The 23,082-nt window shown below is 43.0% G+C and overlaps 1 protein-coding gene across 3 annotated transcripts in view; it reads right to left on the bottom strand.

The window, feature by feature from the left end:
- COL14A1 (collagen type XIV alpha 1 chain) overlaps positions 1–23,082 on the bottom strand; it is a 219,744-nt gene that overhangs the window by 17,132 nt on the left and 179,530 nt on the right. For all 3 annotated transcript variants that reach the window (XM_066379414.1, XM_066379415.1, XM_066379416.1), the window contains exons 41-45: positions 22,777–22,830; positions 22,214–22,285; positions 13,343–13,378; positions 12,282–12,348; positions 8,328–8,516 (exon numbers count right to left, since the gene is read on the bottom strand). In XM_066379414.1, the coding sequence (XP_066235511.1) occupies positions 8,328–8,516; positions 12,282–12,348; positions 13,343–13,378; positions 22,214–22,285; positions 22,777–22,830 (418 nt within the window). The remainder of the gene's footprint in view (positions 1–8,327; positions 8,517–12,281; positions 12,349–13,342; positions 13,379–22,213; positions 22,286–22,776; positions 22,831–23,082) is intronic.

Below are 23,082 nucleotides of genomic sequence, written 5' to 3'. Positions count from 1 at the left end.
AAAAAAAAAAGTCTACAGAAAACTTTTTTCCAATAGGTGCTACTCTTTCAAGGTGCTTAAATCTACATCTGATATTTCCCTCCAAAAAGCTACATCTGGCATTTGAATAATTTCAAAGGGGTGGGAGAGAAAAATACTCATTTAAATAGCAAAAACAGGCAGACACAGAGGGAGCCAAGCCTTCAAAAGTGTCCTACAAGTCAGACTGCTTGGAAATCATTCTTTGCAATGAAAGCATCACCGTGTTTACACTGCAAGACCAGAGGCCTTGGTTTAATTTAGAAGAGTGTTTTAAATACATATTCACAAATTCTGTGATACTCCTGTCTTTGAAACATACTGCCTAGTTTTCTCCCACTTGAGCATGGACTGAGTGACTCCCTCCTCATAGAATTAAGCTAAAAGTAAAAGCTTGTGACTTCTGGAACCAGTCAAAGAAAAAAAAAAGGCACTGTGAACTCTTCCAGGCTGTCTCTCTTGGGTCACTGGCTCTGAGGAAACAGGCACCATGTTTTGAGAACATTCAAGCACCCCTGTGGAGGCAACCACCCCTCTCACGCTGACTGTGAGTGGAGTTGTCAGGCAGGGCCCCAGGCTCCTGCCAATGATGCCGTGAGTGAGCCAGATCCAGTGACATCTTCAGATGACTGTGGCTCTGGCTAATATCTTGATTGCATCCTCACGAAAGATTTTGAGCCAGAAGCAACCCTGACCCATAAAAACCACGACCATGTACACGCTGCTGTCTTATAGGAATAAATTATGGAGTAATTTGTTACATAGTAAGACACCACTAATACTTAGAGCTTCTCCCTGCAGCCATGATGAATGTAGAGTCACTTTGCAATAAGAAAAAAATCCCTACCAAATAAAAGATGATACAAAGAAAAAAGGAGAAAGAACATCCATTCAAGTTACTGTATATTGCGCTAACACAACCCCTCCAACCTTCAGGGAAAGGCCTTTCTTCCAAAGGACATTCAAATTGAACCTTAGCGGATAATTATCCGGTAAGAGAAAAAACTGTCTTGTTCCTCTGGAGCTCAACTCAGGAGATGAGAGGCAGGGGTTGGGGTAGCAGCAGAGGAAGAAGGTGAACATGTATTTCAGCAAATGAAGACTGCCTCATGCAACACAGTATCAACTAGAACACATCACAGGGAAGGCTTGTAAATAAGCAACAACCAGCAAATTATTATGAGAGCTCCACCAGCCCCCCCCCCCTTTTTTAATCAAGTTAATCTGTCGCATAAAGATAATTTTTTCCAGGAATTAAACCAGGATACAAGGGTCATTAAGAAGTTTCACAGATGCTTACCACCGAGGCATTGCTGGCTCCTAACTGCTATGCTTTAATTCTGAACTTGTGACCAAATCTTTCTCGCCAAATGTATCGTCAGTGCCAACAGCCCTTTCCAACCACGGGAAGGAATACTGAGCAGAAGAATCTTACTTCTTTCACAGCTTTGAATGCATCTGGGCCCCAGTTTTCTCTCTAGCAGTCTCAGCCTTGTTGATTCATAGCGAACTATGGCACGAGCGTTAGGGATGCAGATGTAGCTTTAGGGTGCGTGCAGCCTTTCTCTGTCCCGACTGCCATTTCTGTGTCTCCCAAGGGTTTGCCGCTGACTGACGGCAACCAGAGCATGGCTGCTTCCTGTGATACCTGTGGCTGCTTCTTGTGATACCTGTGGCTGCTTCCTGTGATACCTGTGGCTGCTTCCTCTGATACCTGTGGCTGCTTCCTCTGATACCTGTGGCTGCTTCCTGTGATACCTGTGGCTGCTTCCTCTGATACCTGTGGCTGCTTCCTGTGATATCTGTGACTGCTTCCTGTGATACCTGTGGCTGCTTCCTGTGATACCTGTGGCTGCTTCCTGTGATACCTGTGGCTGCTTCCTGTGATACCTGTGGCTGCTTCCTGTGATACCTGTGGCTGCTTCCTGTGATATCTGTGACTGCTTCCTCTGATGCCTGTGACTGCTTCCTCTGATACCTGTGGCTGCTTCCTCTGATACCTGTGGCTGCTTGGGGCAATTCCGTTGTGATTTCTCTTCTTACCCTTCTCCCATCCCCTTTTTCTCATTTTCTGAAACAAAGTCCATCTTTTTTTTTTTAAGTTAACCACAGAACCTTAGGATTAATAAAAATTGATCCTTAAATCTTTATTTACTCAATCATTAGAAATTTGGTCATCTACAGCAGGAAAAGCTCAAGGGAAATAATTTTCCAGTGTCCAAAGCCCTTCAGTGATTTTATCCTTAACGAACAACAATAAAGCTAATATGTGCAGCTAACAAAATCTGACATTTTCTCTTGATTTAAGATGACATTTCAACACAATTATTTTTATCCTCAATAATAATACTGGAGCGACTAGCACGCTTAGCACCCAAAATAGTTGAATCGACAGAGTAAACGTAAAGTATCAATGACATATATAGGAAACAATGAGTTCCAACAGGAAAGTCGTTGGAATGACCCCTCCCAGTCATTTTCACTCAACTTTTTACAGGTCTGGACATAAAAAGACACTGCCACCCTCCATTGGTTTTAGGGGACGGTCAGTATTAGAAGGCTTCTCTGCAGAAGGCCTTGGTAGGAAAAAGGAATATAATGAAAAACCAACAGATGTGTTAACCCAGTAACATGTGCCTTCATCCATCACAGGAGAAGATAATCTACATTTATTTGCATAACGCCAATGATGTGTTTGCTGTTAGTGGATCTTCACCATGAACACCATAGAGACAAAGGTAGAAAGACTAAGTAGTTGATAAAGCTCAATGATATCAGACTGATTTGGTAGCTGTTGCATTCTCAGTAATTCTTACATATAAGTACATTCTGACTTCTTCATTATGCTTCCAGTATAGTCATGCTGAGTATTTGCACATTAGAATCAATTATTAGACTATAAATTACTTCCCTTTTACTGTTTTATATTACACTAGAGGGTATTCTAGTTTTTAAAATTATGTGTAAAGATAGGTTATATTGATTATCTATGAATTTTATTTTAGAGCAGTGGAAGAGATGTTGCAAATTATTTGTTACAGAAAGGAAACAATATATTTGGTAGGGTTGAGAACCTGGCTTTAAAGGTTTCAAGCCCTTTCCCATCTCAGGACCTTTGCACATGCTATTGCTACCTCTGCCTAGGATGGTCTCCTCTAACTCATTTATATGCCATACTCCCAAACTCGCTCAGCTAAAGCATCAACAGACTATCAGATTTTCCTCTTTTATGCTTATACAGCATCCTGCATTTGTTCATAGCACTTATAACAACTGATATTAAACCATTCATGTATTTTTTGTTAATACCTGTCTCTATGCTGGGTACATGAAAGGCAGGATATATATGTCCTATTTATACTATTACCTTAATATCCATCACTATACCTGGCATGTAGTAGATGCTCAGTAAATGCTGATTAGATAAATAAAAGAAGATCTCAAAAAATTTAAGATATAAAGTCAAGGAGCCAAAACGACATAGCTAACAAGTGGCAAAGCTAACATCCTAACCCAGGGGTCCCCAAACTACGGCCCGCAGGCCACATGTGGCCCCCTGAGGCCATTTATCCAGCCCCCTGTGCACTTCTGGAAGGGGCACCTCTTTCATTGGTGGTCAGTGAGACGCAGGCAAAGCACGGCGTCACTCACATACAGTACTACTTCCGGTGACACCGGACGCACGCGTCATGGCTCCGGAAGTGTGTCATATCACTTGTTATGGCTACAGTGACAAATATGGAACCAGACATTGGCCATCTCATTAGCCAAAAGCAGGCCTATAGTTCCCATTGAAATACTGGTTAGTTTGTTGATTTAAATTTACTTGTTCTTTATTTTAAATATTGTATTTGTTCCTGTTTTGTTTTTTTACTTTAAAATAAGATATGTGCAGTGTGCATAGGGATTTGTTCATAGTTTTTTTTAGAGTCTGGCCCTCCAATAGTCTGAGGGTCAGTGAACTGGCCCCCTGTGTAAAAAGTTTGGGGACCCCTGGCCTAACCTGTATATGATTGATGCCTCAAACCCCATGCTTTCTACCCATCATGGTGTCTCTGACTAAGGCAGTCTCATAAATGGTTTCTCTTCTAAGATATCAGAAGTAAAACAAGACTGAATTGCCTTCTTCCAGGTTTCTCCCCTACTTGCCCCCAGGGTGCAATATTAGAACAGAAATATAACTTCTATAAGTATACCCTAAATTGTTAGACCCATGACCAGTTTCCCCATAGGGAATTTCCCTACATGGACCCTTATATAGCCTGAGCACGTGCTACAATCTTAGAAGAATAGTCAAGTGCCCAAATGTGTAACTATAGGGAATGTTTTAATTCCATTCCTATTTATCCAACAGATCATCTTCAAGCAGGTCATTCACCAGGCCACGGATGCCCCAAGGCGACCCAAACACAGCAGGACAAACTACACAAAGAGCTTGCAAACAGCACAGCCAGAGCCCACAATGACACTCTGATCAGTCCCGCAGTTCATGCGTTTTGAAATATGGTATTAGTAGCCAAGTTGAAACAGGGTTTGCCAGACGCTGCACAGTTCTGGCCTCTCATCTGTGAAACGTAGTAAACAGTAAATTCACAGGTAGCAACAGGGCAAAATGGAGCAAGTACAGATACTAGAATCACACAGATCTGGATTTAAATTCTGGTCTCCTATTGGTCAGCTAAGTGACCTTGGACAACTGACCATCAGTTGATCCTTTAGCTTCCTCACCTAAAAATGGGACTAACACTGATGGCATTAGATTTGTTTTTAAAATTTTTCTTAAGTGAGAAGTGAGGAGGCAGAGAGACAGGCTCCCGCATGCGCCTCTACCGGGACCCACCCAGCATGCCCACTAGGGGGCGATGATCGCATCAGATTTTGATGAGCATTAATGATGTGCTAAGCAACTGATAGATTATCAAATAGTTACTTGATAAATGCTAGCACCCTTGCATCAAAGGTCATGTGATGTCTTCCTCTAAAGTCTGACAGCATTTACTTTCTTTCTTTTAAATTTTTATTTTTTATTGATTTTAGCAAGAGAGAAGAACAGAGAGAGAGAGAGAGAGAGAGGCAGGAACATCAATGTGTTCCTGGTATGTGCCCTGACCAAGGATTGAACCTGCAACCTCTGCACTTCGGGCTGATGCTGTAACCAACAGAGCTATCCAGCCAGGGCAGCATCTTTTATCTATCCGTTAGCCTGTATCATCTCCTGGTTTGTACATTCAATATCACTTCATCTTCCTTATCCAAACCACATCTGGTGTTTTACCCAAATGAGAACGTGCGTATATAGGACTGAGCAGAATACTGGCCGATACATTTGGTGCCTGAATGGGAAAGCCATCATTATAGGATTATCTCGCACATTGCCAAGCCACAAGTCTTGCATCAACATTGCATCCAATAAATGGTTGCTGATTTATTGTACCAAATAAGCCAGCAATGAATTCCAGCTGTTATAGGTCTACAATTTCAGCATGAAAATCTTTAACTGGATGCTTCTTCTGTTCCTGTATTTTTGGGGCATTGGCCTATAAATCCCAACCTTAAACCCAAAGCCACACCCTTCAGTTGGTGATCAAGGAATATCACCTTCCCTCGTGCTCAAAGGGCATCTCACATTCTGTCCCACTGCCATCCTGCCTGTGTTTGTGGATTAGGATAATGCTTATCTACTGTGTTCTTTGGTAATATCTATATCTATATCTATAAACTATATGTAGGTAAGAAAATTATACCATGGAAATTCATATTTCAAGGGTTGCCTGGGCCACTGCCTAAGAACTCCTGGGTGATTTTCCCCTGGTCTAAGCCTACAAGCACTCTTGCAGAACAAGAAAGACTCAGCCTGGCAAGAGCAATGATGGGCCTTCCAAATAGAACAAAGACAACTTGTGATTTGTTGAGAATGACTCAGGTGCTGGCTCTGTGCTCCCTGAGTCACAGCTGGTCCATCACCAGCAGCATTCGAGGGTGCCCTGCTCCCAGAGCTGGCCTCCCTCCTGGCTGCTAGATCTTTGGTGTTCTGTGAAGAAATTGTGCCCATCTCTACATTTGCTGATTTAGGGCCCTTACACAGGAAAACTCTTAAGAAAGGAAAAGCATTTGCCCTGAGATTTTTGCTTTCTTTTCATTTTTATTTTAAAATTATTGTGTTGACATGGTTTCAAGTGTCTCATTTAATATACAACCCCAGAAGTTTAAAAAAAATTTTTATTTTTAAAGTATTGTGTTGACATGGTTTCAACTGTCCTATTCAATATACACCCCAAAAGGTGTTTTCAATTTTAATTTTTAAATTATTGTGTTGACATGGATGAGATTTTTGTCTTAATGAAACCTCTTCCAAGTCAAAGCAACAATTATCTAGTGAGTACTTGTTATGTGCAAAGCAATTCACACCTGATCCCACCCCCAGAAATCTGGAAGCCCACTGATACCTGCTGGATGCTAAATTAGGTGGGAGAGATGGTCAGAGGGTCAGGAGGTGGAGATACTTGCGGTATAGGGTGATCAAGCCAATGTCATGCATGAGTCAGGGGTTAAGCTGAACCTTGAACTCAGTGTAAGACATACAGAAGACATAAAATGGAAAGAATGTTTCCAAAGGGGAACAATGGGTATAAAAGTGCAGACACAGAAATGCCCTTCGCCTGTTGGCATGAGTCAAGAATGAACTGAAATAGTATTTCTGTAACCTATATTTTACATACCAGATTTTAGAAAAGGAATATATCCTACCCCTCTCACAAGAGCAACATGGCCCCAGAGCAGACAGATAATTAGTTTTTGCCCAGATCTACATTCTATGAATTGTGTCTTAGAAAATGCTTTTATCAGTAGTTTCGTTTCCCATCACTTTTTGTGGTTAATATCTAGCCCCAATTTCCCACATGGCTTTGATCTTATTATTGTATTATACAATGCTATTAAGACCTGTACAGGATAGAAAGAAAAGGCTAAAGTAGTATCTCTTTTTAAAAAAAAAATTTAGGGGAATAAAGCAAGATAAAAGGACAAAAAGACAACAATTCATGGACATGGACAACAGTGTGGTGACTTCCAGTGGGGGTCGGGGGAGGGGAGGAGGGTGTGGGGAGTTAATGGCAATGGAAAAGGACCAAGCCCGGAGCGGGGGTAACTATACTGCACAGTGTACAGAGATGTGTTAGAGCAGGGGTCCCCAAACTTTTTACACAGGGGGCCAGTTCACTGTCCCTCAGACCGTTGGAGGGCTGGACTATAAAAAGAACTATGAACAAATCCCTATGCACACTGCACATATCTTATTTTAAAGTAAAAAAACAAAACGGGAACAAATACAATATTTAAAATAAAGAACAAGTAAATTTAAATCAACAAACTGACCAATATTTCAATGGAAACTATGGGCCTGCTTTTGGCTAATGAGATGGTCAATGTCCGGTTCCATATTTGTCACTGCTAGCCATAACAAGTGATATGCACTTCTAGAGCCGTGACGCCTGCGTCTCATGTCACTGCAAGTAGTACTGTACGTGAGTGACGCCGCGCTTTGCGGTGCTGCCACATACAGTGCTCCTCTCACTGACCACCAATGAAAGAGGTGCCCCTTCCGGAAGTGCAGCAGGGGCCGGATAAATGGCCTCAGGGGGCCACATGCGGCCTGCGGGCCGTAGTTTGGGGACCCCTGTGTTAGAGAATCGGGCTCCTGCAACCTGTACAATTACGTTCACCGTCGTCACCCCAGTACAATTCAATTTTTTTTAAAAATAAAAAACCCCACTTTAGTAGAAAATATAAAACATTGACCCATGAAGTTATTAAATAAAATGCTGTCTCATATTATGGGAAGATGAGCCATCAACAGCATTTACTTTGAAGTGTAGAGCTGGCATGCTCCGCCCAGGCATATGTGACTCGTATGACAATGTGACTCACGACTCTCTTTCAGGGCTGCCACTGACTGTCACCTAGAGCGGGCACTGCGCAGGAAAAGCACCAGGCCTGAGAAGTGAGCTCCCTGCTCTCCACGATGTATCCGTGATGCCACATACGTCCAGAGGGGACATCATTCTCTCATTAACACAAAAGCCTCTTAGAAGTGAGTTGGGGTCTGACCCTCTTTTCTCACATAAGCAGATGTGGCTTTTGAGAAACACTTCAGAGATTATTCAGTGTTCTCAGTCTTGGGGAAGCCTGAGAAGCTGCCGGGTAAATGGGGGAAGATGAACTTAGGTCAATTGTTTCAGACGTTATCATGGTACTCGCACCGCTGTGAGCCTCTGCCTGACGCCCTCAGGGTGGGGAGTGGCCCAGCTTACCTCGTTCTCCTGGGGTCCCCGGCACACCTGCATTTCCCGGGAAGCCCGGCGATCCCGGGGGTCCTTGTTCGCCGGGGGCTCCAGGTGAGCCCGGCCTCCCTGGCTCCCCGGGGGGACCCTGGATGGTCCGGATCGATGAGGAGTGGCTGGGAATCTGATTGAGGATGGCTGTGTACCTGGCCATGTGACCTGAGACAGGAGGGACAGAGACAGCTTTCAGTCCACTGTCACACAAACAAAAGGTGGTGTGACTTGTCGAGGCGCCGAACAATTCTGTTCGAGTCCCACCAAAGGGGGAAAGGAAGCACACCCCTCTGAAATATGTTGATTTGCAATTTAAAGAGTTTTACATTTTACTTTGGACAATCTTAACTGCTGGTCCGCGTTCAAGTTGCATCTCATGTGCTTGGAATTCCACAGCTCACATCGGCATCTCAGTAAACACCATTTGAACAGAAGTCATAAATTTTGTCTTCACCCCCCAGCTTGTATTTGACCCCCTAAATCCTCACCCAGCTGCCCCTTTTCTCCAGAAATGTCCCCCAAGTTGTCTTTCCCCCAGCCTACAAAGTCTGTCCCACCCACTTGCTCACAATCCTCAGACAAGTCTTGTTTCAACTCATCTCTTTATTGCCAAGGGTTTTTACAGGAATCTTACTTGGGTCCCAGCTGCAGGAAACTCCCACTAGCTTTATTAAAAAAAAAAAAAATCTGGCTTTCTCTCTCATAGTCGCTTAACTCAGTTATGCCTGGAAGGTTGTATTTTAATAATTAGAAGTATAGATTAATAACGTGCTTGATACCATAATGCCTCTGTTTTCTAGCATCATGGGGGCAAGCTTTCCCCCCATAAATGAATGTTCTAGATAACTATCACTTATCCCGTTTCAAACATTCAAACTTAATAAAGAATAGTAACCACTGTCAGAGGGATTGTTTCTTAAATATATTCAAGCATTCTTACACATTGGACCACTGGCTCCCTGGTGACTTGGGGCTCTCAGGAGGCATGCCCATACATGTTGAGTGGGGTCAGATGTTTCTGCATCTCCTCCTTTGACGAGGGGATGTCCCCTGTCACTTCTCTCGCTGTCACCACTTTGGCCTCCCAGTTTCCCTTATCACCTTCCCTAGCGTAATTGTTCTGATCAGCTCTGGACAAAAAACCCCCAGATAACTGAGTCTGTGAAGAATTCAACACTAACTGATGAAGCAAGTTCTCTGGGATGAACGTGCAGAGGAAGCTGGAATAGCACAGACACACAGCCCCTGGGTAGGCTGGGTCTCACTCGACAACCCCTTCCCTCTTTCTCTCTCACAACTGCATCGACAGGCAGGGCCTTCTCCTCTCACAGGCCTATCCCAGTGTTCCTGCAGGACCCCTGGCTGGCTTCCACTTCCCACAGGTCATTCACGAGAATCTGAGAATTCCTGAGGGGGAAACACTCAATTCTAAGCGCTCCTTTCTCAGTGCATGTTTTAAACAATCACATATTTATCCAAGATGTTTTCTTCTACAGTGGAACAAGACAGCCACTACTGTGAAATGCTCTACATATTCCGGCCAGTGAGTCATATTAGGCTTTAACCCTTAGGTACCCTTAAAATAATGACCTGCTCCTTTACACCGAATACTTGGAATGGGAACCCTACAAAAGTGATCCAAGCTACACGTCAGCTTTGACACATTCTCCCTCCTGTTCAATTTCTCTTTGATAATTTGTTGTGTTTTAAAAGATCTGATTTTGGCATTCAACTTGAACAGTTTTATTTAACTGGTAAATTTTCTCTCTCCCACACCTTCAGTTTGGGCAATATAATATAAAACGAAATAAAGTTAAAATGTAGGGAGCATTGGCACTGTGCCTGAAGACGGTAGCTGTGAACTCATTTGCCCTGAGATTTCTGTCGTGATGAAACCTCTCCCAAGCTCTTGCAGACCTTTTTCTATGCCTTCCCTGGGGGAGAGCTGGTTTTTACATATCAGTATTGGACCCTGACGCTAGGGCCTTCTTGGACATTTACAGGACTCCCAAACTTCCCTGGTTAAATGAAATATCACTTAAGGCAGCCACTCAGGTGATGTCAGGCCTGGAGGGAGGGGACACTGAGGGGTGGAGGGCTTGACAGCAGAGGCCTGAGCTGGCAGGGTGTGAGAGGAATGCCGTATTTCCCCATGTATATATAAGATGCTTCTTTTTTCAAAAAATTGTGGGTCTAAAAACTGGGTGCGTCTTATACGGTGGTTGTAGTTTTTTTTTACTTGCATTTCCTGCTTTTTACATGCTTATTTTTGCGCTCCTTGTTGTAGATAAATAAAACTTGAGTTCAGTAAGTTTATGTAATTTTTTTTTCTCAAATATCGGGCCCCAAAGTTAATGTGTGTCTTGTACATGGGAACATCTTACACATGGGGAAATACGGTATTTCACCTCTACTGGGCCTCAGAGCTGCCTGGAACTGAACTAGTTGGCAAGGAGAAGGGCCATCCAGTTGTCCAGTTAAATTACTGGACAAAAGTCAGTCAGTGGACAGGACGAAAATTGAGAAATGGATGGGTACTGAACGAATGAGCAGGAGTCAGTCACTGAAATCCTGGACTGGAAAAGTTCAGGTGTAAAGTGAAAAAATGGGGCAGGTGTCACGCCACGTGTGTTCCAGCCTAATTTTGGGCACAAAGCATAAGAATCTATCAAATGGCTCATGAAGATTATCTGTGTGTTTGTGTCTATTAGCATAAATCTTTTTTTTTTTTTTTTTTTTTTAACAGAGACAGAGAGAGAGTCAGAGAGAGGGATAGATAGGGACAGACAGGAACGGAGAGAGATGAGAAGCTTCAATCATCAATTTTTCATTGTGGTACTTTAGTTGTTCATTGATTGCTTTCTCTTATGTGCCTTGACCAGGGGGCTATAGCAGACCGAGGAACCCCTTGCTCAAGCCAGCAACCTTGGGTCCAAGCTGGTGAGCTTTTTGCTCAAACCAGATGAGTCCGCACTCAAGCTGGCGACCTCAGGGTCTCAAATCTGGGTCCTCCGCATCCTACTCTGATGCTCCATCTACTGCACCACCGCCTGGCCAGGCTTGGCATAAATCTTAAAGAATAAAGGAGAAGACTCTGGGCTAACCACAGGAAATGGATAGGAAGGAGGCATTGGTTAAATGTAATGAGTTCATAGGAATCAATACTGTGAGTCATTTTTTTTTAAGGCAGACATGTGAACACTTTTACTGGAAATTTAAATACAAAGTCTTAGGAGTCTTTCTAAATCAAATACCACAGTATAATAGCAAAATACGCTCTGAACTGTGAATTATAAAATCTAGTTAGATCAACTGAGAACACGGGGCCGTGGTGATCAGACCCACCTGAGAGGCTTTGTAAACCCACCTGTGTGGAGTCCCAACCCAGAGCTACTGAACAAGAATCACCAAAAAATGGGACTTAGGCACATGTGTTAACAGCAAAATAAGTTCAATAAGTTTATGTAATATTTTACGGTGAGATGAGCCTGCGATGCTGCCAGGATCCGGAACCTCACTACTAGATACCCTACCTTATGTTAGGTTTTCCCGAGTCATCTTTCTTAAAGTAGCGGCTGATGCCTCGCTTGGCAGCTTTCATGTGCCGAGTACTCAGGGGGAAAAATCCATCCATTTGGGAAGATGAGGAAGGAATCAAAGATTTGGTCTGGGCAGTCACGTTCAATCTATCTGGACAAAGAGAGCTCTTGGACGTATGACGGAGAGGAATTTGGTGTCTGTTCCATCGAGGTAGACCCTGGGGTAATCTACATTGACCACCTAGATGCCTTAGTGATGGTAATCTATAAAGCTTATGTGTCTGCACAGACATAAATTTAGAGCTTTTTTCCTTCGTCATTATGCTCATGGGAAAGGCAAATCCCTATTAGGACCAGTGACAAAAGACATCCATAACCAGAATGCACTTACTCTGGATGAGCTGTTCGCACACCTGACGCGCCACTGCTCTCACCATGGCCTGAGACTGCAGGTCACCCTGGAGAGAAAGAAGAGCAGACTCCTGACTCTCAGCCACAGCCCAGCCACATGACAAGACTTCCAGATGGAGATCTGACCTGCCCAACTCTTCCCACCGGGGCTTTTTGGCTCTAAGCAACAGGTAGGGTTGACCACCATAGTACACGCAGAGAAGAAAGAAGCAATTTGACATTCCTGGGGTCAGGTTCCTGGGAACCTTTTTTAAAAAGCTCAAGTTGACATTTCTGGTCCCAGATTCTAAAAAACTTAAAAGTTTAGAAACAAAACCTTATGTATATTTAATGCCTCATTTATAGCTCTTTGGAGCTTATAAAAAAATGCAGCACTTTCTCAAGAAGTAGCTTACTTAAGACGAATAACAACTCAGAGGAAAGGTGTTAAACCCATTTTATAGACAAACAGAGTTAAACACATTGCCCAAAGTTTCACAAAGGTAATTGGATGGGCCCAGGGTCACGTCTGTTTCTACGACAGCCAACAGCACAATTACATTAGCAGCCATGCAATTCCTCAAAGGAGAGATACGGCCCTAAAGGAAGCTAGTTTCAATTCTACAGCCAGTTCTTTGAGTCTCTGCCTGCCACTGTCTCTCTCGGCACCAATCTTGGAAAAACATGAGTCCCATTTTATGCCTTGGTCTTTGTATAGAGCTTTTATTTTTCCAAAGTCTTTTCCCATCCACTACATAATTTCTTTGTCAAATTCACTTTGTGAGTTAGATGAATTTAATTCTATTTTTCCTTAGAGAAATGGACCGAAGGCCATCTAGCTGGATGGTAGCGAGTCTGCAACTAGTAACCAGGTCTCCTGACTTCCAGCCCACAAGGTGTTTTATCACTTGCAGATGGGCTCATGGTCAAATGGGTTGAAGAGGGAGTGGGGAGAGAAATAATGGTTTAAGAGCAATGAGTGATCCTGACAGTCACTGGGGACGCTTTGTCAGGCTTACGCCACGAAAGCTGTGCAGGTAGCAGGTCAGACAGGAGACTTACTCGTTCTCCTCGCTCTCCCTTTGCTCCAGGAACACCCTGTAAGATTTTAAATGGTCAGGTTACTGGTGACACTGCACACAGTGCATCTTAGTTTATTAAGATGTTTTCTTAGCTTTAGAAATTCTGCAGCAAAAACAGACACACAACAACAGGGATAAACAAACAGCAACCTGTAATCCCACCAGGCAGAAATAGCTCTTTCAAACATTGGGCTCCTCCAAACTTTTAGTGTATAGACATAGTATGTTCTTTTTATTTCAGATTTTTTTTCAATTACACTTTACATTCAATATTACTATATTTCCCCATGTATAAGACGCTCCCAAATATGAGACGCACCCTAATTTTGGGGCCCAAAATTTGAAAAAAAATGTATTACATAAAGTTATTGAACTCAAGGTTTATTCATTATAAAATTCATACAACTCTTCATTACTGTCAAAAAAGTGGGAAATGCAAGTTAAAAAATCTACAACCAGTTTTTAGACACTAAGACGCACCCAGTTTTTAGACACTAAATTTTTTGACAAATGGTGCACCTTATACATGGGGAAATATGGTAGTCTGTATTAGTTTCAGATGTATAGCAAAAGGGTAAGAAAATCACATATGTTACAGAGTGGCTCCCACCCACACTGCTTCAGGTACCCCTGGCCCATACATAGTTATCTCGACATTATTGACTATATTCCTTATGCTGTAATCTACGTGCCTGTGGCTATCTGCAACTACCAATTTATACTGCTTTATTCCTTCACCTTTTCCACCCAGCTGCCCAACCCTCTTCCCCTCCAACAGTTGTCAGTCTGTTCTCTGTATCTATGAGTCCATTTCTATTTTGTTTGTTTACTCATTTTGTTCATCAGATTCCACAAATGAGAGAAATCATGTGGTACTTGTCTTTCTCTGACTGGCTTATTTCACTTAGCACAGTACCCTCAACACAGTGTTTTATTTACAAAACTGGCACCATGAAGCAACACTGCTTTATAACACACTGTTTCACTGAATAGGCCATTCATATCTTTCCACACTGAATACCAGCCTATGAATCGTACTTTACTGATGTTTCATAATTTATTTCACAAATCTCTGCTAAGGAGCTAAACTGTTTCTATATTTTAAAGAATAGTTCTGGAAGGAAGGGAAAGATCTTCCAATATAGGAGTCCAAACAAGAGATGAGGGCTAGGAAACCGTACAACCTCACTGTGTACCTGTCCAGAGTAAAATAGCACACGATTCCCCGATAACGGGAGCTCCTGTGGACATGAATTCTCAGCTGAATGATTATTTCGTTTTGTGGCTTAGCTACTCTTTGACCCATAAGTAACTACTATAACCGTAAAACGTTTTACTGAAAAACAATGGTGTTTTTGATGTTTCTGAAATGAAATTACACTTATAATGCAAAACATGTATCTTCAGAAGGATTTCATTGTTTTAATTCTGAGACAGTACACTAAGAGTAATTCATTGAATGACATTTCCATAGTCTCTACCCAAAGGATAGTGAATAGCATTTATAGATGGAATCTACCACTTTGTCAGACTGTTCCCGGTTCTTGCTACAATTTCAGATGGTCCAAAACCAAACTCAGTATCTTCTCCAAAATCTCTATTAACAGTAACCAAAATTTAAAATTCTCGGTTCACCTCATGGTGTGACAGTAAACTGGCCTCCCAGAAGAAAAATGTCCTGACTTGTAGTGCTTGCCTCTACTGGAGGTGTAAATACTTCTACTATCGCTGATTTCAAACTGCAAGTGTGCTGTCATTGAAGATGGTGTACGAAGAGAAGCATGTCATCTGCTCTCCTGAGCAGGTGCCAGCCAGCTCAAGCCCACCACTGGTTGTATCTTTCTTCCCCTTTCCCTGGCTTCTCACATGTCTACTACACACACACACATACACACACACACACACACACACACACACACACACACACCACTTTACAATACAATTCCTCTTAGATTCACCCCCTCTATTCTATCACTCAGGTGCTAACCTTACCATCTGACACCAGGGCACCTGTGAGTTCCTCCTAATTGACTTCCCTCACTAACTAAAGGCCTCCTGTCCAGTTCATGCTCTACACAACCACCAGCTTTATCTTCCTCAGGTATCGTATCACCAGCATACAACTTAGAAAGCACAGTGACTAGTGACGGATGGCAGCTCTTCTATTCATAATCACTCATCAATTCTTAGTCATTCATGTGACGAAGTCAAAGTCCGCAGATTCAAGGTCTTTGGTATTGAGCCCCGTAGTCTCTCTCTACCACTCCTCCAAATTACAGTTTCCCATCACCACAGAACTGGTCTACTCAGTATATAAAATCATGTGAAATGTGAGAAAGGTGTTAAGCACAAATCTTATAAATTAAGGATCAATCGTACAAATATTCCCATGCAGGACTTAGTTCGAGTATCAGTTTTTGACACTAAATTTTTATAGTTATATATATTTAACTACAATTCAATGCTTGGATTTCTCTTCTCTTTGCATAGATGGTTAAGACTAAAACTGGTGACCATGACTTCAGTTATATATTTCCAAAACCAGCCAGCCTTTTACTTGCGTAAAAGAGTTGGTCAAATATTCAACTAAGTCGCCTTTTACTTGTATAAAAGAGTTGGTCAAATATTCAACTAAGTCCAATATTAAATATTAAATTGAAATATTTATTACAAATCTAAGACTGCTTAGATTTCTACTTTCTCTGACCTTGAGTTTGCTTTTGTTTTGTTAATAAAATAAAAAAAATATTAACTGACTTTAACTATAAATGTAAACCCACTCCCTTTAGTGTGCCATAAATAATTTTCCAATGTAAAAACGAGATCAATAATCAGCAAAGCCCAAGAGAACTTTATTAAAAATGTATACACACACTCATATGCATAATAGTAGAATTTTAGGGCTGGCCATATGGGTATTCAGTCTAAATTCTTTCAGTTTTGTGTGTGTTTGAGAATTTTCATACTAATACTCTGGAAAAAAAAGAATGAGACTTGGGATCTGCAAGTCACTTAAACCTTCTGAGTTCTTTGTAAGATGAGGCCATTAAATTAAGTGGTCTCTGGGTCCCTTACAAAGCTAACTTGCCGGTTATCTCATAATGCAGTCATTATTTGGAACAACGTAACACCAGTGACAGAAATTAATGAAAAATGCCAAGGCTGGGTTTGCGAGAAGTATCGCCACCTCTACAAAGACAGCAGATCCTCACTATTAGTGACCTCTCTCAGCATATGAGTTCTGTAAGGCCAACTTACAGACTTCTGTACCCCCAGTTCTTAGGACTAAGTTTGGGACACGGCAAGTGCTCAAAAATATGTGCTAAATGAATGAATGGATGAATAAATAAACAAATGGCTAAATTTCATTTCAAGTCTGGATGACAAACTAATCTGTTTCATTTTAGTTGCCTTAATTTAGAAAAAAATGTATTTAAGACATGCTCAGGCACTGGGCACCTAGATTTTATAAGGCATCCCTCCCCACCCTTATTCTTTTGGGAAATAAATTAACTGGCCATGCCCTCTTCTCCCTTTTTGTAGACTCCACAATGGACAAGTCCCTAAAGATGCAGTCACGCCTTCTGGTAGGTCCAACTGTAGGAAGGAGCTACTCATGTCACCACAAAATAAACGTTTAATGGAGCTAGCTATATCTATGCATGCCCCACTATACATGCCTCGAGAGAAAGCACTCAACAAACTTGTTAATCAACGTCTTCAATTCCAACGAAGATCCTATTTTTCCTAATGAAATAATAATTTAAAAATCAGCTTTACATCCCCCGAGCTTAACTCTAGTCATTCAGAATTAGTTTTTAACTTGGGTCATTTAGTCTTGAGTATTTTCATTTCTGAACCAGTAGACAATTTGACATTTCCAGGGCTAACTATTGTTGAAAATAGGCTTGTTTAAAACTTAGAAATTAGATACAAAGTCCAGATTGACAGCTGTCAGAAAGGATGGGGGTTGAGGCTGGGTAAAAAAGGTGAAGGATTAAGAAAAATAAATCCCTCCCAGACAAAGACAACAGTATGGGGATGACGAGAGGGAAAGGGGGAAATCAGGGAGATGGAGGGAGACCTGACTTGGGCTGGTGAGCACACAGGACAACATACAGATGCTGTGTTATGGAATTGTACACCTGAGACCTATATAATTTTATTAACCAGTGTCACCCCAATGAATTCAATAAATTAAAAAAAAAAAAAGAACAGAAATCACAGTGTAAACTCAAGTGATAACATGAATGGACACCATCAGTGCGGGCACCTTTGGATTAAAGGGACGGATGTGTTTAATGGGCCTGAAATTCCTCAAACCCAGCCTCACCACGCTTGTGATGAAGGAGCACAGGACACAGCGAGGCAGGCTCACTGAGGGGCCATTTAGGGAAATATCTGTAGGCAATAAGTTAGTTTTCTTCCAAATTCTCAGACATCTTTCCTTTGATTTTTGCAAAGTAAAACAAAAACAAAATAAAAATTCTTGAGCAAGGGAAGGCCCATAACTCCGCTAAAGTATACTTTTGAGGGAAAACACATCTTCCCTGCACATGGAGGCCAAAAAAAAAAGGCACATTTTCCTTTCATTTCAGGAACACTTGAAATGTAAAGAAAAGAAAATACAGTAGCTACGTTCATAGATTCACAGAATTTTAGCGCAGAAGGGAAGAGGAATAACTTCATGGTCCAAGTCCCACATAATAAAGATGTCTGTTAGCTAAAATGGAAACATCCCTGTCTAGCTCTAAACATCTTCCAATGGTCTGACCTCCAATCTGTAAGAATACTCTTCTAAAATGCCCTGGAACATTAGCCTAAGTGGAATGCAAACATACCTTCATTCTTTCTTTCGCTTAACAAATCCTTATTAAATATTCTCTATAATAGGAGGCTGAAGTCTGGCAATGAAAACGTGAGTATGATAGAACTTCTACCCTCAAGGACCTGTCCTTTCAGCGGAGAAATGAACATCAACAAGGTGCTCAGCCTGAGGATGTGAGGGTGACCTCACACAGGAAGTGCAGTTTTTATTTGTTAGGTTTTAATTTTCCCAGTGATTTAAGAAAGTGGGGGGTGGGGGGAAGGAAAGAGAGAGAGAGAGAGAGAGAGAGAGAGAGAAGCATCAACCCGTTGTTCCGCTTGGTTGTTCCATTTAGTTGTGCACTCATTAATTGTTTTTTGTACGTGCCCTGACCCACAGGATCGAATCCGTGATCTTGGCGAGTCAGAACAATGCCTTATTCATTGAGCAACCCGGCCAGGGCAGGAAGTGCCCAGGTGTAAAGAGAGAATAGCCAGGAGCTCACAGGTAGAGAAAGGGGAAGAAAGCACCCCAGACAAATAGAAGAGCATCCTAAGGGCAAATTAAATTAAATTAGTAAACTGTGGAAACAGTATGGCATACATATATTTGGGGAGCTTTAAACAGTTTGGGATATGATTCAGCTCCCGGGGAAGGGATGATGCAATATTAAGTTAGAGGGGAAAGAAAGGGCCCATCGTGAAGGGCCATGTCTACCTGGCTGCATATTTGGGACCCATCGTCTGGGGACAGGGATCCAGGAGGACATTCAGCCAGGGAGCCAGGGACTAACACATCAGAGATGTACTGGAAAGATCTCTGGCAGCTGGGAATGGACCAGACTGGGGCCAGAGCTTCTTGTGACAACCTTGGTGTGGAGTGAGGAGGGCTTGAAATAAAATTTGGCAGCAGTAAAAAGCAAGAGAAAGAGCTGAAAAACATTGAAATGTACAAAAGTCGGTGTTTTACTACACTCCCCATCGAAACAATGACATCTTCCTGTCCTTGTAGGTGCAAATCGCACCATCCTGCGAGATCCCACTGGAACGCTGCCTCCTTCAGGGGCTCCTGTCTTCACCGCCTCCGCCCAGAGGGGTATCTCCTGCTGTCTCTGTCTCTATCCACCTTTCCAATCCATGGAACTTCCACAGTGACTTCCTTGTCTTTCCCTGAAGGCATTTCCAACATTCTGCCTTTTATTATACCTACTTATACAAAAAAGTACTATTCTCTCTCGATCATCCACAGATGTGGAAAAATATCTTGGTCACTATTGGGACCCCTCAGACCCTCCTCCCCCATGTGCCTACATATTGCGGTTACTCAGTACATATGTTTAAGTGAATGCCTCGTGTAACTGACATCATGAGAGGCAAGATAAATGGCATAGGGGCTTGCGCGGCTAGTTCAAGTCATGTCAGCATCACATCTAGAAAGAACCCAGGTGTCCTGACTAATAATGCAGTGTTTTTTTAAGTGATGTAGCACCGGACCTCTTAGCTCTGTGAATGTCGAGCCCTTTGCCCACATCTGTCATCACTGGGCTCCCCGTGGGGAGGCACTAGAGTTTAGCCCACGCTGACACCCCAGGAGGGAATCAGGACCACAGCAGCCGTGCACAGTCCGCCCTGGGCAGTCAGCGGCTGAAGCAGAGCATGTGCAAGCCAGCGTTCCTGGCAGGACTACAGGAAACACGTAGTTATTTCCAGTGGGGAAGTCTGTCTTTCTTGGTCTCTTTCCCTCCTGCCTTCCTAGACAGATATCCACGGGAAAACGATCAAAGTCTTTACACCTTGACACCGAGCCCGCTTTGCTTGTCACACCAGTCTGGCAGGAGCAGGCGTCAGGTGGCTCAGGGCAGCCAGGACAGAAGTCTGGGCTGGACAGTTCAGGGAACAACCAGCTTTTGAGAGGACACCCAATACGCACTGTGGCATCCTCATCCAGTGTCTCTGAAACCAGACGAATATGGCTTCAGATAAAAATGCCACCACCATCAAGGGTCCTTTTCTGTTCATTTATAACGATCAAAGACAATTATTATTAAGAAGTGTTTTATTTCTGGGAAAGAAATTATTGGTATTTCTGTATGCTCCGTATTTGGTCAGTTCCGGAGTTACAAGCCCAGGTGGAGAAGCAGAGAGAGGTTCTCCTTCCCTACTGCCTTCCCCGCCTCACTCCACCCCTCCTGCTCCCACTGCCCCGTCCGAGCTCCAAGGTCTTCAGGGCTGCTCTTCTTCCCCAGCCCGGCCCTCTAGGCTCAGGAGCAACCCAACACTCGTTCTAGACGTCAGCAAGACTGCACCACACAAGATCACCTAATGCACAAATACATTTGTTTATTGTCTAACCAAATTAAACAGGCTTTTTTTCCTATTTCTTTCAGGATGCCTCAAAAGCCTCTGATGTTCTTAAATATCTCATGACTTTCTTTCTTCTTTTTTTTTGACAGAGACATAGAGAAGGGAAAAGGACAGACAGGCAGGAAGGGAGAGAGATTAGAAGCATCAATTCTTTGTTGTGGCACCTGAGTTGTTCATTCATTGCTTTCTCATATGTGCTTTGACCGGGGCACTACAGCAGAACACGTGACCCCTTGCTCCAGCCAGCGACCTTGGGTTTAAGCCAGTGATGTTTGGGCTCAAGCCAGCGACCATGGGGTCATGTCTATGATCCCACGCTCAAGCCAGTGATCCCGCGCTCAAGCTGGTGAGCCTGCTTTCAAGCCAGCAACTTCGGGGTTTTGAACCTTGGTCCTCTGCATCCCAGTCTGACACTGTGCCACTGCCTGGTCAGGCCCTCACGACTTTCTAAGAGATTTAATATGTACTGTCTCGGACATTCCTTTAACCAGAAGCCTTTGCTCTCTTGAGCCCTGCTGATGTATTCTGGGATTCTTGTCCCCAGGAGCACATTCTAAGGAGCTGACTGAAGCCAGGTAGCAGAGGTGATGCTTCATTCTCTTTTCTGGTGAGGAATAGCCTAGAGTCAAATGCATGGTATTGTTTGTGCGAAGCCTTTAGAAGCAAGAGAATTGATTCTTCCCTAGAACCTCCGGAGAGGAAATGCCAACAACTCTTGACTTTTTAACCCAGTAAGATCCTTGTCAGATTTCTGACCTGGAGGACTTGAGGAGAACACATTGGTGCTGTTTGAAGCCACTGAGATTGTGGAGATTGGTGACAGCAGCAACAGAAAGAGAACTCATTGACTGCTCTTGCCCTCAGCTTTCATATTTCACTCTTCCACAAATTCTTAGCATGTTTGCGGTCGTATAGATATTTACACATCCTGGTTATTTGAGTTGATGGATACAGGCTTAGCACATCACAAACAATATCAGAGTGCTGACTAATGTGATGCGACACCGGAAGGAACAACCCACAAGTCACAGAAGACGCCAAATGTGGCTTTGGAGGCCACGTGACACACCCACCATGTTTTGCAGATGAGAAAACGGGCCCAGGTGGACTCATTTGTCTCTTCTCCATCCTCTCCCCCCCCCCCGACCCTATTGATCACATTTAAACACCAGCCTAAGAGATCAGAAGCACTAAATGGGAGTTACTATTTCCAATCACTGTGCTTTTATTTACACCATTATCCTCTTATGAGTATGTTTTAACAAAAAAGAAATATATTTTTTTCTTGTAGAATTTAGAAAAGTCTATTTCTATACTCAACCAACCCTTGACTTTCTCAGGCCTTGTAATTCTGTTTCCCCCAGGAGATGGGGCAAATTAACACACCCTGCAAAGTGGCATTGAGTTTAACTAAGCCAAACACAAAATAACAAACGACGACGATACATCAGCAGAAGCGTAGCTGGTTCTTCCCTGTTGGGCCCTCTGTATTTAGCCACGACATGTGCCCAGTTTGATCTGAGTCTGTATCCCACAAGTTTCTGGTTTCCCTTATGGATTCCTGCAGTGTCCAAAGCTAGGTAACATTTTTGACCAACAGAGATGCTGGTAGATTTAAATACATAAATAAACCAGAGGGATGGCTGGGAACCATCCCGACTGGTTTCTGCTGCATACTCACAGGAGGTCCCAGGGCGCCTTGGGGTCCCACGCTTCCTGTGATCCCTGGGACGCCGGGGGCTCCGGGAATGCCCTAAGAGAGAGGAGGGCAATGAAGCCAAGGCGAGGACTCCCACAATCTCACCGAAGATGGCCAGCTCTCAAGAAGGAGCAAGAAACACACAAAAGGATAGCCCCCCTCCCCCTCACCACCAAGACTTCAAAATTCACTGCTCATTTCTGGCCCCAGTTACGAAAGAAATAGGGAAGACATTTTTTTTAAAAAAAGTCTCCAAACTACCAGTCAGATGTAGTTCTTTCCAATGCAAGCCTTATCTGTGTCTGCTAAAAACTAAGTCAATGCTGGTGATCTCATGACAAAGTGGCTCAGAGATAGAATGACCAAGCGATATGGGTGTATTATTTTTAAAGGATATTTTAGGGAGAGGGTCTGTACCAAAGGCTAAGCCATTATACTACAGCAAAGATGGCTGCCAAGGTAAAAGGCTGGCAAAAGAAAATCTCTCAAAAGAAGCAAAATGCTTTCGAGAAGAGCCCATCCAAGTAGTTTCTGGAAATACTTACAATTGGCCCGGGTGGTCCTGGAGGGCCAGAGGACCCGTCCTTTCCAGGAAAACCCTGGGGAGAAGAAACACAGCACGTCAACTACGCAGTTGCTTTATACGGCTTTCAAAATAGGTGCCACCTGAATCCATTGACTCTTTGGGGGCCAAGTCCTGTCCTTGCTCTGAACTTCCACGGATTCACTGCTTTTAAACTCTTCATGGGAATTGTTCTTGGCAAGACCTGTGTGTCTGTTGGCCCTATGCAATTGACTAGGGCAAGAGTTTTAGGTGTGAGAAATGCTACTTACAAACTTAAGCAACAACT

The sequence above is a fragment of the Saccopteryx leptura genome, chromosome 3, assembly GCF_036850995.1.
Source record: "Saccopteryx leptura isolate mSacLep1 chromosome 3, mSacLep1_pri_phased_curated, whole genome shotgun sequence".
In the NCBI taxonomy this organism is placed as follows: Eukaryota; Metazoa; Chordata; class Mammalia; order Chiroptera; family Emballonuridae; genus Saccopteryx; species Saccopteryx leptura.
Note: the sequence above shows the minus strand (reverse complement) of the source record. Positions and strands in the feature narration are given on the sequence as shown.